Here is a 15,490-nt window from a genome sequence, read left to right as displayed (position 1 = left end):
TGATAACTCACATATCAGGGTTGTTACTGAGTAGTAGTTTATTGAAAGGCGTCGAATATTTGTTAATAATAAATGTATATGTATAAACATGAGAGATTACTTTATATCAAATGCTAGCAAAACTTAAATAATACAGTATTTAATGAAAGGAAGATTTTTCGTGTTAAAAGTTGTGGGGTCTTGAACATAGTGTGTCTTGAGGAAAGTCGAAAATCTAATGGCTGTCACAAAGTAATAGGTAAACATAAAAGAAAAGCGGCGATTTATTTTACGAAATCAACATTATGAAGTCTTTCATACCATAACGAAATTGTTATTTAATGGTATATTATAGCATAATATCTTTAAAATTGATTTTTTAAAAGTCAGTATTACCAGTGTACCGCAAGACATGAAGCAAACAATTAATTAAAAAGATGAAACCTCTTATCTTTTTATTCACAATGGCAAGCCATTAAAAGCACTATACGCACTGTGAAAAATTACTTAAAACGTCCCATAAAGCACTCTAAGACAACTCAAATGCGTCATTCTAACTACAGTATAGCATATCTTGTAATTCATAGCATACAAGATATTGGGTCTCATTTTCAGTAAATAAATACCCTGTAATTATGTAATAAAATAAAATTTCAAAGGGCGGAAGAGTCAAGTTGCATGATATAATTTGATACTTAAAATTTCCATAACAAAAATACTGGTTTTAATTAGAAAACATAAGTAAAAGTTCTTTCTCCAGAGAAGAATATTTCTGAGCATAAATAGAAGGCTGAACTCAATCCACCTGTAAGCTAATATAAATTACAGAGAAATCGTATAAATATGCAAAGACCGCGAGATAACAATTTAAGACTCAGAACTGTCTCATCGTTGAAAAAAGACCTGAATGAATGAATATTCCAGTTTATCCCGAGGCATTAAACTTCGGTGACTTTTTCCTCTTACTGCTACGCTAATCACTATAATTATACAATATGATGACAGTATTATGATAATTAATATTGCTTAACTTTCCAATAAGTCCTACAACTTCTGTTACTTAGTAAGATTTTGGTGATAATTATTTACAGATAAAAATGAGAAGTACTAAAAATGATTGATTATGGTTGATCAGAACCTTGTCCAACCTTTGGGGACCTTACACCATATGAGAGAGAGAGAGAGAGAGAGAGAGAGAGAGAGAGAGAGAGAGAGAGAGAGAGAGAGAGAGAGAGAGAGAAATATACGAGTAGATCTTGATGCAAATTAATAAATGAAAGGGTCAAATGGCGAAGTGATGAAGATGAAAAAATACATGCAAGTATTGATCAAATGAAATCCCAAACCACACATATATCACAAACACACACATATATATATATATATATATATATATATATATATATATATATATATATATATATATATATATATATATATATATATATATATATATATATATATATATACATATATATATATATATATATATATATATATATATATATATATATATATATATATATATATATATATATATATATATATATATATATATATATATATATATATATATATATATATACAGGCAGTCCCGAGTTTACTGACGGTTCAAATATATTCATCGAAATTATTTCACGACACGCTTTTTCAAATATATTCATCAGAAATTATTTCCCAGCTTACGACGCATGTTCGGGTTACGACGCGTCAAATGATCTGACGGAAGAAATATGGCCCCAAACGGCAGAATAACCATAATTTGAAGGTTTTTTTGATGTAAAACTCAATAATAATGCAGTTTACATCGTTTTCAATGCACCCAGAGCATTAAAAGTAAGGTTTTCTTATGATTTTTGACGATTTTCCGATTTTTCCGACTTACGATTTTTCGGGTTACGACAATTTTTAAGAACGGAACCCCTAATAAATAAATATATATATATATATATATATATATATATATATATATATATATATATATATATATATATATATATATATATATATATATATATATATATATATATATATATATATATATACTGTATATATAACCCCCGTATTCGCGTTCTCATGGTTCGTGGACTCACGCATTCACGGGTTTCTCTGTGGAACATATCTAGCCATCATTCATGAAAATTACCCATTCCCAGTATTTTTCACCGAGAAATATTCACTAATTACTGTATTTTCATATAATTTTCATGAATAAATGCACTTTTTGTGATAAAACTATTAAAATACTCAGGTATAAGCATTTTTACAGGGGTTTTCTTGGTTTAAGCTATCAAAATGGGCAGTTCTAAGTGTTTTTAGAGGGTTTTTAAACATTTGGTGGTTTGACCTATTCAGCGGGGGTGTGTGGGACGCATCCCCCGCGAATACGGGGGGTTCACTGTATATATATTGTAATACATACATACATACAGACATATATATAATGTATATGTATATGTACGTGTGTATGTAAGTATTACATATATATATTATATATAAGTGTGGTTTGGGATTGGGATTTCATTCGATCAATGCTTGCATGTATTTTTTTTTTTTTATCTTCATCACTTCCCCATTTGACCCTTTCATTTATTAATTTGCATCAAGATCTACTCAAAATTGTGTGTGTGTGTGTGTGTGTGTGTGTGTGTATGTATATATATATGTATATATATATATATATATATATATATATATATATATATATTATATATATATATATATATATATATATATATATATATATATATATATATATATATATATATATATATATATATATATATATATATATATATATATATATATATATATATATATATATATATATATATATATATATATATATATATATATATATATATATATATATATATATATATATATATATATATATATATATATATGTATATATATATATATACAGTATAAATGTGAAATATAATTCCAAAACCTATACGAATAAACAAGTAGTTCCCAGATAAATAAAATTTGTACACAAATTATTAATAAATAGAAAGTTCTAAGTAAAAAAAAATGGTCAAGATACATGTACAAAACTGTGGATAAATATAATTAAAAAAAATCTATAATAATTTAAGGCTCAAGATGAACTGTGATAATGGAATAAAATCCTACATTAGTGTTCCAACACAAAATAACCTACGAACAACGATGGTGGTGAAATGAGATAAGTTATCGATTTGATAACCTAAGTAAAAACCACCACATTTTTTTTTTTCAAATTATCACATTTTAGTTTTTAAACCCAAGTTAACAAGTCTTTACATAAGCTGGCTTTAACACTTGGTAAAATGGTAAATGATTTTCAGTAACAAGCATTACATAATTACGCATCATGTTACATATGATATACAAACATATAAAATATAAACACACATATATACACACACACACACACACACACACATATATATATATATATATATATATATATATATATATATATATATATATATATATATATATATATATATATATATATATATATATATATATATATATATATATATATATATATATATATATATATATATATATATATATATACATATTAGAAAAGCAATGTGGAGGTTGTTGTGACTGCATGTTATAGAAGACAAGTTACTGAGTGATTGAGATTCAAGATGGAAGGAAAGAGGGTGTTTTGAACATGTAGATGAGAGTGACTCGTTTGGAGTAATAGTGGATCTGAGACAAGGAGCGTTATATCCTCTTACAAGCTCCATATATTTACGCTGGAGTAATGCAAAAAGTCAGAAAGAGTGCAACAGATGTAGGTAGAAATTTGGTATATAAAAATGAGTCTTAATTGGAGTGCAGAATGGTTGGTGCTTGCAGATGATGCAACGGTGACTGGAGGCAGTGAGGAATGACTGCAGATACTAGTAAAAGAGTTTGGAAATGTTTACCAAAGGAAAAAGTTGAGAGGAAATGTGAGCAACAGTAAGGTCATGGGTCAATGAAACCTGGGAAGACAGAGCAATGAAAGTTATTATAGATCGTGGAAAATAAATGGAGGCAGTAGATTTCGAGTAAGTACGGTATTTGGGATTATGGTAGGATGAGAGAAGAGGTTTCACAGAGAAGGTGAAGAAAGAAAGGTGGCAGGGTGAGTGCAAACGACTTTCAAAAGACCAGAACTGTATGAAAGCCTCGGTGGGAATATAAGAAATTCTTGAGCCAACTCTCCCTAATCGAAGTGAAGTGTGGATGTTGAATGTAAAGGATTAAAGATGGCAGGGGCTGCTTAGTTAAACTTTTCAAAGTATATGTGGCGTATGAAGATTTGATAAGATGAAAAATGTGCAAATAAGAAGTGATAAAAGGATGGCTCAGAATATTTTGAGATGGATTAATCACTAATCCCTTCTCCATATAATGTTACTTTGTCCCTTGTGCACACTGTGCTAATTACCACTTTGTTTCTTGAGGTTTCTTACGAGTACCGTCTCTCTGGATATAGGATGCATTCTATAAGAAAGCTCTGTCAATCATGTGGTGTTTACCTGATTAAAACCGCACCAACTCCATATTTTAAGTTGCATATAATACAATAGATAGATAGACAGAGACAGATAGATAGATAGATTGACTGATCTATCTTACGGGGTGGCAGAGCACGTAATGAAAATGACTATTCTAGTAAATGCTTATAACATGGATCATGAATATCATACTTAGGAATCATGGCCTTTCTCCTTTCGTAACTGACCCTCATCCAGGCCCAACAGCCTTTATTCGCTCTTGCTGCAAAGGCGATTGTCAAACTGTCAAAGTCCGATCATAACACAAGCAGCGATGATAAGGAGACATTTCTTTTGCTCCTTACCTTACGCAACGTAACCCGGTGATAAATCAGTGACTGAGGATGAATAGTTGAGTGTGAGGGTGAATAGTTAAGTGATATTTGTTTTTTAAATGAATCGTTTCTATTCAGATGAGGTAATTGCCAAGGTTCCTTCTCGTTAGGGAATGAACAAGAGTAAGCTGACGAGCTCACGGAGAGGCGAACACATGTCTGGTTGTGGAGGAAATTGAGTAAATTACGTAATTACAGTAAGAGAGATAAAAGAGTGGGGAAGACACACTTGATATTGTGGGACCTCTTAAGGCCTTCTATTTCTGAAGATCATATCTACTTTATCAAAGGCACGATAACTGAGGCTCTCACTAACAGAAGGCTCTTTTATTTCAATCTTTGGCTGACCGGACGAACACCTCCTTATATAATGCACCTTCATAGAAAGGGACAAACGCGCCTTCAAATAAAATGCCGACTGTGAATGATCACGTATACATTTTTCAGCTTTCTATTTGAAAAAATACTCTTACAATTTTTATTCGTCAGTTGGTCGTTTGCCTGAAAAAAAAGTAACATTTTCGCCAAGAAAAACCAGGACAGCAGTCATTTCTGATTAACCATTTAACTTTTTTTCCTAAAGAGCAAAGTTCTTTGGGACCGGCAGCCTACAAATATCTTTCTATTACTCTGGTATATGATGCACTACACGATAGAGATGTGCTTAGTAGGAATGGTGTATTTAAGAAAGAATTTTGTAAATGACATATACCTAATTCATTCATATTAATTCCAACCGGTCTTTGGACCTGAACAACAAATCGAGACCAGACAGCGATATCAAACCTATGCCCACTTCGCCATGTTAACTTACGAATATCAGAACCGCTGATTAACACTAGGAACATTTATGGTTTTGATTCTACACTGACAATGCAGGTAATTATGACCTTATTAGGGAGTAGGGAGTAGTCGTCTACCAGTATAGCAAATCCTATCTACATATACTGAATATTTATCACTCATAATTAGACGCATATATTCACTTGGACCGAGTCAAAAGCATCATTTACTTGCTAGATATCCTTCCTCAAATTACCAAGCATAAAGTCTTATCCGTACTACAGTAAAAATTAGAGGAAGGGGAAAGGCAGAGCTTGAGAAGTTGTACAGATAGGTTAAAAGTGACCAAAGAAAATAAAGCAGCTTGGGACAAGCAGTAAACATCCTTTAGCCCCGTTTACGGAACGCAACTGGGTCTCTCACCCGTGCTTTTTCCAATTCTCATGTAATTAAGTTTTCTCCTTTTCCCCAGATGTTTTATTTAAAAAATTTCTCTCTCTCTCTCTCTGATATAACCCTGAATCATAAAAACATGAACAATATAAAAACAAAATGAAACAAAGGAGTTCTAGTCCCTGATGGTAAAAGGTCAGTAGACGAAGCAACAACAGCAGGAAAAGCCGTCCAGCCTTATCTGTCAGGTCAGGCGAGGTCACGCCTCAAGGAAATATTTTGAACTCGTTTTGCCCTAAATTCGAGGGAGGTTATTTCTGGGAGTCACGGACATTCATACCAGTATTAATTATAGGCGATGCAAATTAATTCAATTTCTTACATGCCTGAAACCAGTTGCTTTCATCTATCTAGAAATTAATATATTACTTCACCTGTTGTATGCCTTCCAGTTAAAGCCTTTATTCATATTAGGTTAGAGAGTTTTAGGACACAGTCCCCTCTCTTACTTACACCTGGAATATATTAATATTCCTTTGATTACAATGGGTAACCCTTCAATATTAACATACAACAGACAATTTGGCAAAGTCCAGCATGTTTCTGAAGGAGCTCTTATCTAACGAACTATCATCGTTATCTGAAGAACTGGGGCCAACTACACCACTACTGGCCAACACAACCAAAATGACTTCTATCTACATATTTCAAAGATAACGATAAATAAATGAGAAAAACTCTATTATTAAACATCAGCAACAACATAAATCAGAATGGTGTATTATTATTTAGTTTAACAACCATCGAGAGAAAGAGGTTAACTTCAAAAGCATCTTAGCTAACATATAGTAGGGCCATTATTCCTTTCTCTTAAATAAACACATATTAAGCCACAAATATCATTTACAATCGATTTCACGATACATTTGGAATAACTTACACCCGAATGGATTACAAGATTATAACTGATACTAGCTTCTGTCCCGGCCAGGATGGTGTAAGTAATTCCCAGACTATAGTTTATTCGATATTAAACAGTATTTATCCCGTAATATCTGTGAATATAAAAATTTATATACAGTATATATATATATATATATATATATATATATATATATATATATATATATATATATATATATATTATTATATATATATATATTATATATATATATATAATGTATATATAACTCATACACTAAACTTACGTATCTACACATGCCTATTCTGTGTCAGTGGAAGTCACAAAGTAAATACACACAACTTAGTGGGAATCAGTCTTAAATGACTGGCTCAGTGTGCCTTTATCATTACATTTTACAAAGTAGAAAGCTGGTTTAGAACGTCACTTGATACGAAAGCCTGAACAATGAACTTGAGATTTAAAACCGGACGGAAGCTTAGAGCAACGACGAGTAAAAAAATCCTTGTTTACTTTTAGGGACATTCGAGTCTCACATTGTTTACCTCCGCCAATCCCCTTGTGCGCAAGCGCGAGTGTGTGTTCAGGGGATGCCTACAAAAGTTATCTATGGATCTGGATGACATTTTGTGAAAGAGGGCGTCAATGGCAAAAGTTCTGAATGGATTTTGAGAATGATTCCAATGTTGGTTCAGGCTCTTTCTATCGTTTTGTCCTTAACAATCGAGTACTGTACGCGTCTGTTGAGTTAAGCTGTGACTTAAGCACATCGTTGTTTGTAGACTGCTGTGGGTCTCAACTGGGGAGGAGTTATCACACTCCGACAAAATGTAAAAAATACACAACTGTAAACGGGAGGGCCTTGAAAAGGTAATCATTACCCCATTGGGGTGACCGCATTTATAAGCTTTCTCTCTCTCTCTCTCTCTCTCTCTCTCTCTCTCTCTCTCTCTCTATACACACAAAACTCCCTGATCATAATTTTCCGTCGATCTTCAGATGACGTACTGATTCCCAGTGATTAAAATTACGTTATATAGCGTCATGTATTTACTAGCTACGTACTAAATAATAATAATAATAATAATAATCAAACTGTACCCAGCAACCTGACATAATATATGCAGCTGAATAAAAGAACAACTTGAAAAAGACAAGCAGAGACTGACCTGAAATAAGGATGCAGTGATCCGTAACTTCCGAGGTCATCGACCTATAGGCATTTTCTGTGATAGCGAAACTGTAAAGATAAAAAAAAATTACACTGAAAATCTCCGTGACAAGTAAAATGTGATTATTCAGTAATGCAGTCAGTGTCTATAAAAAATGGGGAGAATACATTTCATGAAATGATTGATGTTAAATGTTCAAATAAAAAACCTACTCCAATTTTATCTGTATAATGACCTAAGTTGATATTTGTGAATATGCATATCATAATTATCAATATTTTCACAGAAAACCAACAACTAAAGATTTAACGTAACTAAAAATGTGTGTTCATAATAACTAAAGATGAACATTCATTATAAACGATAGCCTATGTGCATTGTATTTGCAAACTATAAAATTTGGAGTTCCCAAACGGGGATATGAAATTTTCTATCTACTTTCCTAGGCCACTGAAAACAAACTTTGTTTATTCCCTGTAAATGCAATACTTACACGTGTGGCGGGACCTCGTAAAAGTTCACATTTCGGTATTTCTCCAGAAGTTTGTCTGTGTAGAGACCGAGGTCTTTGTACGGATTCACGGAGACCAGTACATGGCCGATGTATGTCTGCAATAATAATAATAATAATAATAATAATAATAATAATAATAATAATATATATGACAATTATAATAAATACACAGTCCGTGCAATACCGTGCAACTTAAGAGATTATTATAAATGTCACTCTGAGGAATTTCTACGCTTAATAATAGCTAACAAAAATTCAGTCTTCATACCGTCAATATTTAAACCATTAAAATCTGCCACATCAAGATATTATGCTTCCACGTACACTAATTTTCAACTTACGTTGCTCAATCATCGTGCAAACAACGAATACCTAAAATATTCGCCAAGACAGTGCAGCCTGCTGTGTTGGCCTTAAAATGATTTCAATTTTGCTTTAGTGTCAAACGGCGTTCAGAGGTCTCGCAATGCTCACACTAGATAGGCGACAGGCTTATCTTAATTTCAGAAAGCGCGTTAATTGACTTAACTGAAGAATGAATAAATTTTCTCCATCTCTGAGAGAGAACTTAATCATATCTTCCCAAGTCTCCTTCTATCTTTGCAAATTATGTCAATATTTTCAGGCAAAATCGACAACAACGAGATAAAAAAAAAAGGATTGATTGATTGATTAATTGTGGGTTATCTGGCGTCACAACTACCAGGGTCACCGACGCCGAATACTAAATGTGATCTTTTCACTTTTATAGTATGTTATAAAAATTAAATTTTATGGCATGCAGAACCTTAGAATGCATCCTCTCTGACTTGGCAAAGGCAATATACTTCATATAAAATTACTAAATGTAAAAAATTATAGTATTTGAAAACTCTTGTACGATTTTATTTTTGTTACAAGTTAATCTTAGCGACATTAAGAAAAGGGCTGCAAAGGTAACTCTTCCATAATAAAAGACTTCTATAGAATAAGTTCTTGGCCAGCATTACTGCCAAGTAAATCTATGATGACTTATTTTATGTAAATAAAAAAAAAAAGGCATTCTGCCAATGAAAATTCAAGAGAACATCGGCAGCCTTGAAGGCAGCAAAAGTTATCATGTGTAATGGTATTTTCAAAGGCATTTCAAAATTTCTATTTCCTCCACACATGGCCACTCTTGGCTACCTTTAAAATAATAATAATAATAATAATAATAATAATAATAATAATAATAATAATAATAATAATAATAATAATAATAATAATAATACCTTAGTTTTACCAGACCACCGAGTTGATTAACAGCACTCCTAGGGCTGACCCGAAGGATTACTTATTTTACGTGGCTAAGAACCAATTGGTTACCTAGCAAAGGGACCTACAGCTTATTGTGGAATCCGAACCACATTATAGCGAGAAATTAATTTCTATTACCAGAAATAAATTCGTCTAATTCTTCATTAGCCGGCCGGAGACTCGAACTCGGGCCTACAGAGTGCTAGCCGACAACTCTACCGACTCACCCAACGAGGAAATAATAATAATAATAATAATAATAATAATAATAATAATAATAATAATAAAGAAGAAGAAGAAGAAGAAGAAGAAGAAGAAGAAGAAGAAGAAGAAGAAGAACAATCTGTCATCATCGACAGCTTAATTAAGGCATTCAATTGTTAAATTCACCGTAATCATGACTTGTGACATTAACCTCCAAAGAAATGCCGCACTTGAGAAATTACGTAACAGAATAAACGAGGCAAAATGAAATTAATCGGAATGTTGATTTTACGACACTCTGAGCTAGAAGCATTCGTTGTGGATAGGAAAAGCAATATAACCGGTTTAGGAAACAGAGAATCAGTGTCTTCGCTATTCGTCTATCTCATACCGATGTACAGACATCTATTATCATCATTTTAATATGGAACCTGTTTTAACTGATAATCTGTTTCAGAAAATAGATACAAATTATAAAGACTAATTCTTTCTTAGACGTTTTAAATAAATTTTCACGGCCAGTTGTCCAAAAAGGTGGAATTATTAAAATTACTTATAAAAATTCGTTTCGAATTATTGCACAAGTAAAAAAGTAGTCTATCGCTGGCGACACAATCTTTACCCAGTTAAAAGGGCGTTGACTCACTGGGGTCAGAGGGTAAACATTTCAAAATTGGTGTCAGCGAGAGCAGGATGTATTTCCTACTAATCCTTCTTTCAAGGAGAAATTTTTACTCCTGGACTATTCTAGGCTCTGACAACACTAGACACTCGTTTCCTGAATCTTTATCTTTAAGCTATGGAATATTTTAATTTTGTTATTTTCCGGTAAATGCAAATAAGGAGAGCTCCCAAAAATATCATGTCTCCCTGAAGCTCAGAATTATGACGGCCTAATTTGTAAAACAAGGGATTCACATCCGTCGACGGCGTAGCTGACCTTTGACTTTGTAATGTCAAAATGGAATACGCTCATAAAATTCACAAGGTTTGTAGCTGAAGCTATAGTTTTGGTAACATCACTAACATCAACACGACTTTGTGGACGCAAAAGTGGGGGGAGCAACATTTAAGAGAGAAATGTTGACGCTGAGAAGAAACATGAAACAAGACAATATTCAGCACAACTCGCGTATAGATTTGCCTCGTAACAATCTACGGCACTGGATGTCAACAGAACACTTCGCTAGCACTAAGTTAAGGACTTTCCTCACCGTAAAGACACTGTTGCACATATAATAATCATCTCTCGTTAACCACAACTACGGTTGCGATTCTGGCAACCTTAACCACTTGCAATTACGCAACCACCACAATCCTTTCAACAGCCTTGCCTAACACATGCATAATTGTCCTGTCAGTAAACTGACACACTGACAGAACTACATCAATGTGGGTTACTTCAAAAGTGATTTAAAATGCTCTCTTCCACCCATTATTAGGTAAAACAGATAAGTGTGCACTATAATTTTGCGCTAGATGGAACCAGTAGCTCATACTGAAGTTCTCGATATATATATATATATATATATATATATATATATATATATATATATATATATATATATATATATATATATATAAAAAGAGAGAGAGAGAGAGAGAAACTCACGTAAATGATATTCTCGTTGTATCGCTTCTTGAGATTATCGATGAAGGCAGTTTCGCTGAGGTAGTCCTCCAGAAGGATGGCGTCAGGAACACCGATCCTATCTCGATCCTCCAAGACACTCTCCATCCTCTCCAAAGGGGCTTTCCTGCGAAAGATAAAGAAAAGAAAATTAACCAAAGAACGTGTGAGAATATATAGTAATGTCACTCATGCCACTGAGACTTATGAGAGAATAAAAAAAAAAGCCGATTGAAAGCAACACTGATAACGCGTCGTAAAATTCGAGAATTATTTCCGACATCAAGAAATTCTGTGAATATATCTCTGAAAGGAAAAAAAAAAATATACATCTTCGTGCTACATATCACCTACACGCAATAGACCGTTGAAAATTGTAACAGTACAATATGAAGGGGTATGAGAGTTCATCATACTGTTAAAAAAAAAGTTACTGGAGATCATTTTATGTAAAGGGAGATGACATGGAACTATAATTACTAGAGAACTTTGCGCGTGCGTGGACGTTCCATGACCCAGATTCCAATTTCCAGAGAAGCTGGGAGGACACTCTGATATCTCATTCCTTGAACAAGCGCACAACATACATACAAAACACACACACATATATATATATTAAATATATACTATAAAGCTACATGTGGTCCTCAATATCCAATTCACAGTACATTAGGAATAACTTCCTCGCGAAGGGAATTGTAAGTGAATCTGGCCCGGTCAGGACTGAAACTGCGCCTCTTGGATTCGATTTGGCTATCTTGGGAGATATAAGTTAATTTCGACTCTGCTGTACATATTCCTGTCGAATTCAGGTTCTGTACTTGAAGTCTAAATCAACCCATCTCCATCATGATATTTCGGGATGTAATTCAGAAGGCAGAGGTTCGAATCCTGACCGGGGCAGATGCACTGTCAATTATAATTCCTTTGGGTGAAAGTTGTGACCAAGGTAAAGGGACTTTGATACTGAAGGTTATTTATGGCTTACTATTTGTCTTCATAAAAGGCATTTATATATACAATATATATATATATATATATATATATATATATATATATATATATATATATATATAATGTATATATATATACAAAAATACATACATATACATATATATTTATAATTATGCTTATGCAAAGTATAGGAAATCAGGACTTTTGATAAATCTATAGGTGTTCGGTTCTACACTGGGTAAAAGCATATCTCAAGCAAAGAGGTCAGACTCAGCCTTTTAACGGCCGGCCAGTGATAAACATATGACAGAAAGTCTCCCACAATCGTTATTAAAGGCAGCCAAAGACTTGCACTCAAATAGTCGAATCTATTTTTCACAAATCTCATTTTTTTAGCACTGAATAAGTTCCTCAAATACGTTAAAATAAACTATATATATATATATATATATATATATATATATATATATATATATATATATATATATATATATATATAGAGAGAGAGAGAGAGAGAGAGAGAGAGAGAGAGAGAGAGAGAGAGAGAGAGAGAGAGAGAGCGAGCCTTATAACAAAAACTGCCAAGTCTCCATGCTTGTGTGCAAACAAAGGAGTGCTTGTTGCCTTGTTCAGTACGATGAGTACAAGTAGTGAGTGGGTATGCTTGTAAATCAAGAGATGCCCCATTGCAGTCGCCAGTATCTGGGCACGCCGGGCGTCTCCTGCAGCAACAGCTGTCACTCTCGAGGACTGCGTCAAGAGAGGCGTTTGTCATCATTAACTGAAGGCGTACGACGCACGTTTACACCCTTACGCTGAGGCTGACGGGATGGGCAACTCCATATCTAGTGTAGGCTTACAGCAAACATTAAAATAAGACGTGAATACAATTGATGTATCCCTTTCATTATGACACCGTCTAGCCGATAGATAGATAGATAGATTATATAATTTAGACTGGAGGCCAAGCGCTGGGACCTATGGGAGCAATCAGCGCTGAAAGGAAAATTGAGAGTAAGAAGTTTAAAAGGTGTACAGTAAGGAAAAGTCAGAATATGAAAGGAGGTACAGTAAAATGAATGAAAGGGATTGCGGCTAGGGACCGAAGGGACGCTGCAAAGAACCTTAAGTGATGCCTGCAGTGCACCGCGTGAGGTGCACTGCAGGCACACCCCCTGCCACGGAGACTGTCAAGCCGAGGAATACAGGAAAAAAAAAAAAAAAATATATATATATATATATATATATATATATATATATATATATATATATATATATATATATATATATATATACGCCGCTGCATCGAGCATGTTATGGAAAGTGGAAGACTGAGGCTGGAAGCGAATTCCAAATTTAGGGGGGAGAAGGTCCTGGGGAAAGGGACAGAAACATAGAAACATTCACGACTACGCAGCCGCTTATAAAGACTGGCAAACAATATCACGTGCCTTGAGAACTGGGATCCACAAAATAGCGCATAATGCAATCATTATGACTGCTCATTTCTAAATTAGTACGCCTCTCTCTCTCTTACTTCACTATATAATTTTATAATTCAGTATTCGTGCCATTGCGTCATGGCATTAATAAATTAACAGAACATGACAAATCAACGCCCCCCCCTCTCTCTCCCTCTCCGTTGTCAAAACAGAACAAGTTTTAAAAATTTCAAAAACATCATCCAGACCTTGAAGAAAGTCCTTGAGACAAGATCAAACAAGTGTCGGTTAGAGAGAGAGAGAGAGAGAGAGAGAGAGAGAGAGAGAGAGAGAATCTTCTTACGAACAGCTTCACTCGAGTGGGAGAAGTAATACTTCGAAGAGGCGGATAGTCCCTCCCGTTTTTTATAAAGCTCTAGAGAATATTCTCCAAGGGCTTCGTTTTGATAATATACATTTTGACGGAGTACTGCGAACGCGTTTATATTCTCTCTCTCTCTCCAGTCATATATATATATATATATATATATATATATATATATATATATATATATATATATATATATATATATATATATATAAAGAGAGAGAGAGAGAAAATATTGAGTTAAATCACCGAAATTAGCACCAACAGCCTCTAAAGAAACCAAATCTGAAGAAACTACAGAGGTGGGGCTGAGCAAGAGGACGAGACAGGGGCGTAAGGAGAATGACCATCAAGTTTCGATGCAGATGACGTCACAGAAGAAGCCTAGGAGTCACTCCCTTCACGGACCCAAACCAACGGACATTTCTTCGCTCGTTGGCCAACGGTTCTGCCGATCCGAGCGACTTCTACCTGACTTGCCTCAACCGCCTTGTACTGTACTGTCAGTGTGGTATAGTGGGGTGGGAGTGATTTTAGTTGCTTATTTTCAGTAATTTAAAGAAAGAGGAATTAAACAGCGTTTTGGTATTAATTTCGTATTAAATTCAATTAAATTTACAATACGAATTGCGATATTTCAATTATTTTACAAGAGCTATCACTGGCAATCATTTTCAGCGATTAATTTCAAATGGAAAAATGACGGTTTGGCGAAATTGGCGATTACATTCATCAATGTCATTCTCCAGTGTTGCCCGAGATGTAACTACAGAATGGTCTCTATGACCACTTCATCAATTTACAGGTATATTTAGTAAATTTGCACATATATGCTAATGAATCTACACACTTGCGACCGCACGGCAATACAAACCTGTCACATCTGTTTAAACAACGAATGTGTATGCAACTTGAAATAAATATAAATTAACAGAAATAAATATCTACGTGTATATATATATATATATAT

At 33.8% G+C, this 15,490-nt stretch overlaps 1 protein-coding gene across 18 annotated transcripts in view; it reads right to left on the bottom strand.

Annotated features, from left to right (window-relative positions):
• The window catches only part of Myo61F (Myosin 61F), a 241,577-nt gene that overhangs the window by 40,386 nt on the left and 185,701 nt on the right, over positions 1–15,490 (bottom strand). For all 18 annotated transcript variants that reach the window (XM_067132741.1, XM_067132725.1, XM_067132732.1 and 15 more), the window contains 3 exons: positions 11,740–11,884; positions 8,625–8,740; positions 8,129–8,199 (listed from right to left, as the gene is read on the bottom strand). In XM_067132741.1, coding sequence (XP_066988842.1) covers positions 8,129–8,199; positions 8,625–8,740; positions 11,740–11,865 — 313 coding nt within the window. In that variant the 5' untranslated portion in view covers positions 11,866–11,884. The remainder of the gene's footprint in view (positions 1–8,128; positions 8,200–8,624; positions 8,741–11,739; positions 11,885–15,490) is intronic.

The sequence above is a fragment of the Macrobrachium rosenbergii genome, chromosome 32 (genome assembly GCF_040412425.1).
Source record: "Macrobrachium rosenbergii isolate ZJJX-2024 chromosome 32, ASM4041242v1, whole genome shotgun sequence".
NCBI lineage: Eukaryota > Metazoa > Arthropoda > Malacostraca > Decapoda > Palaemonidae > Macrobrachium > Macrobrachium rosenbergii.
This window is presented reverse-complemented; position numbering and strand designations above follow the sequence as displayed.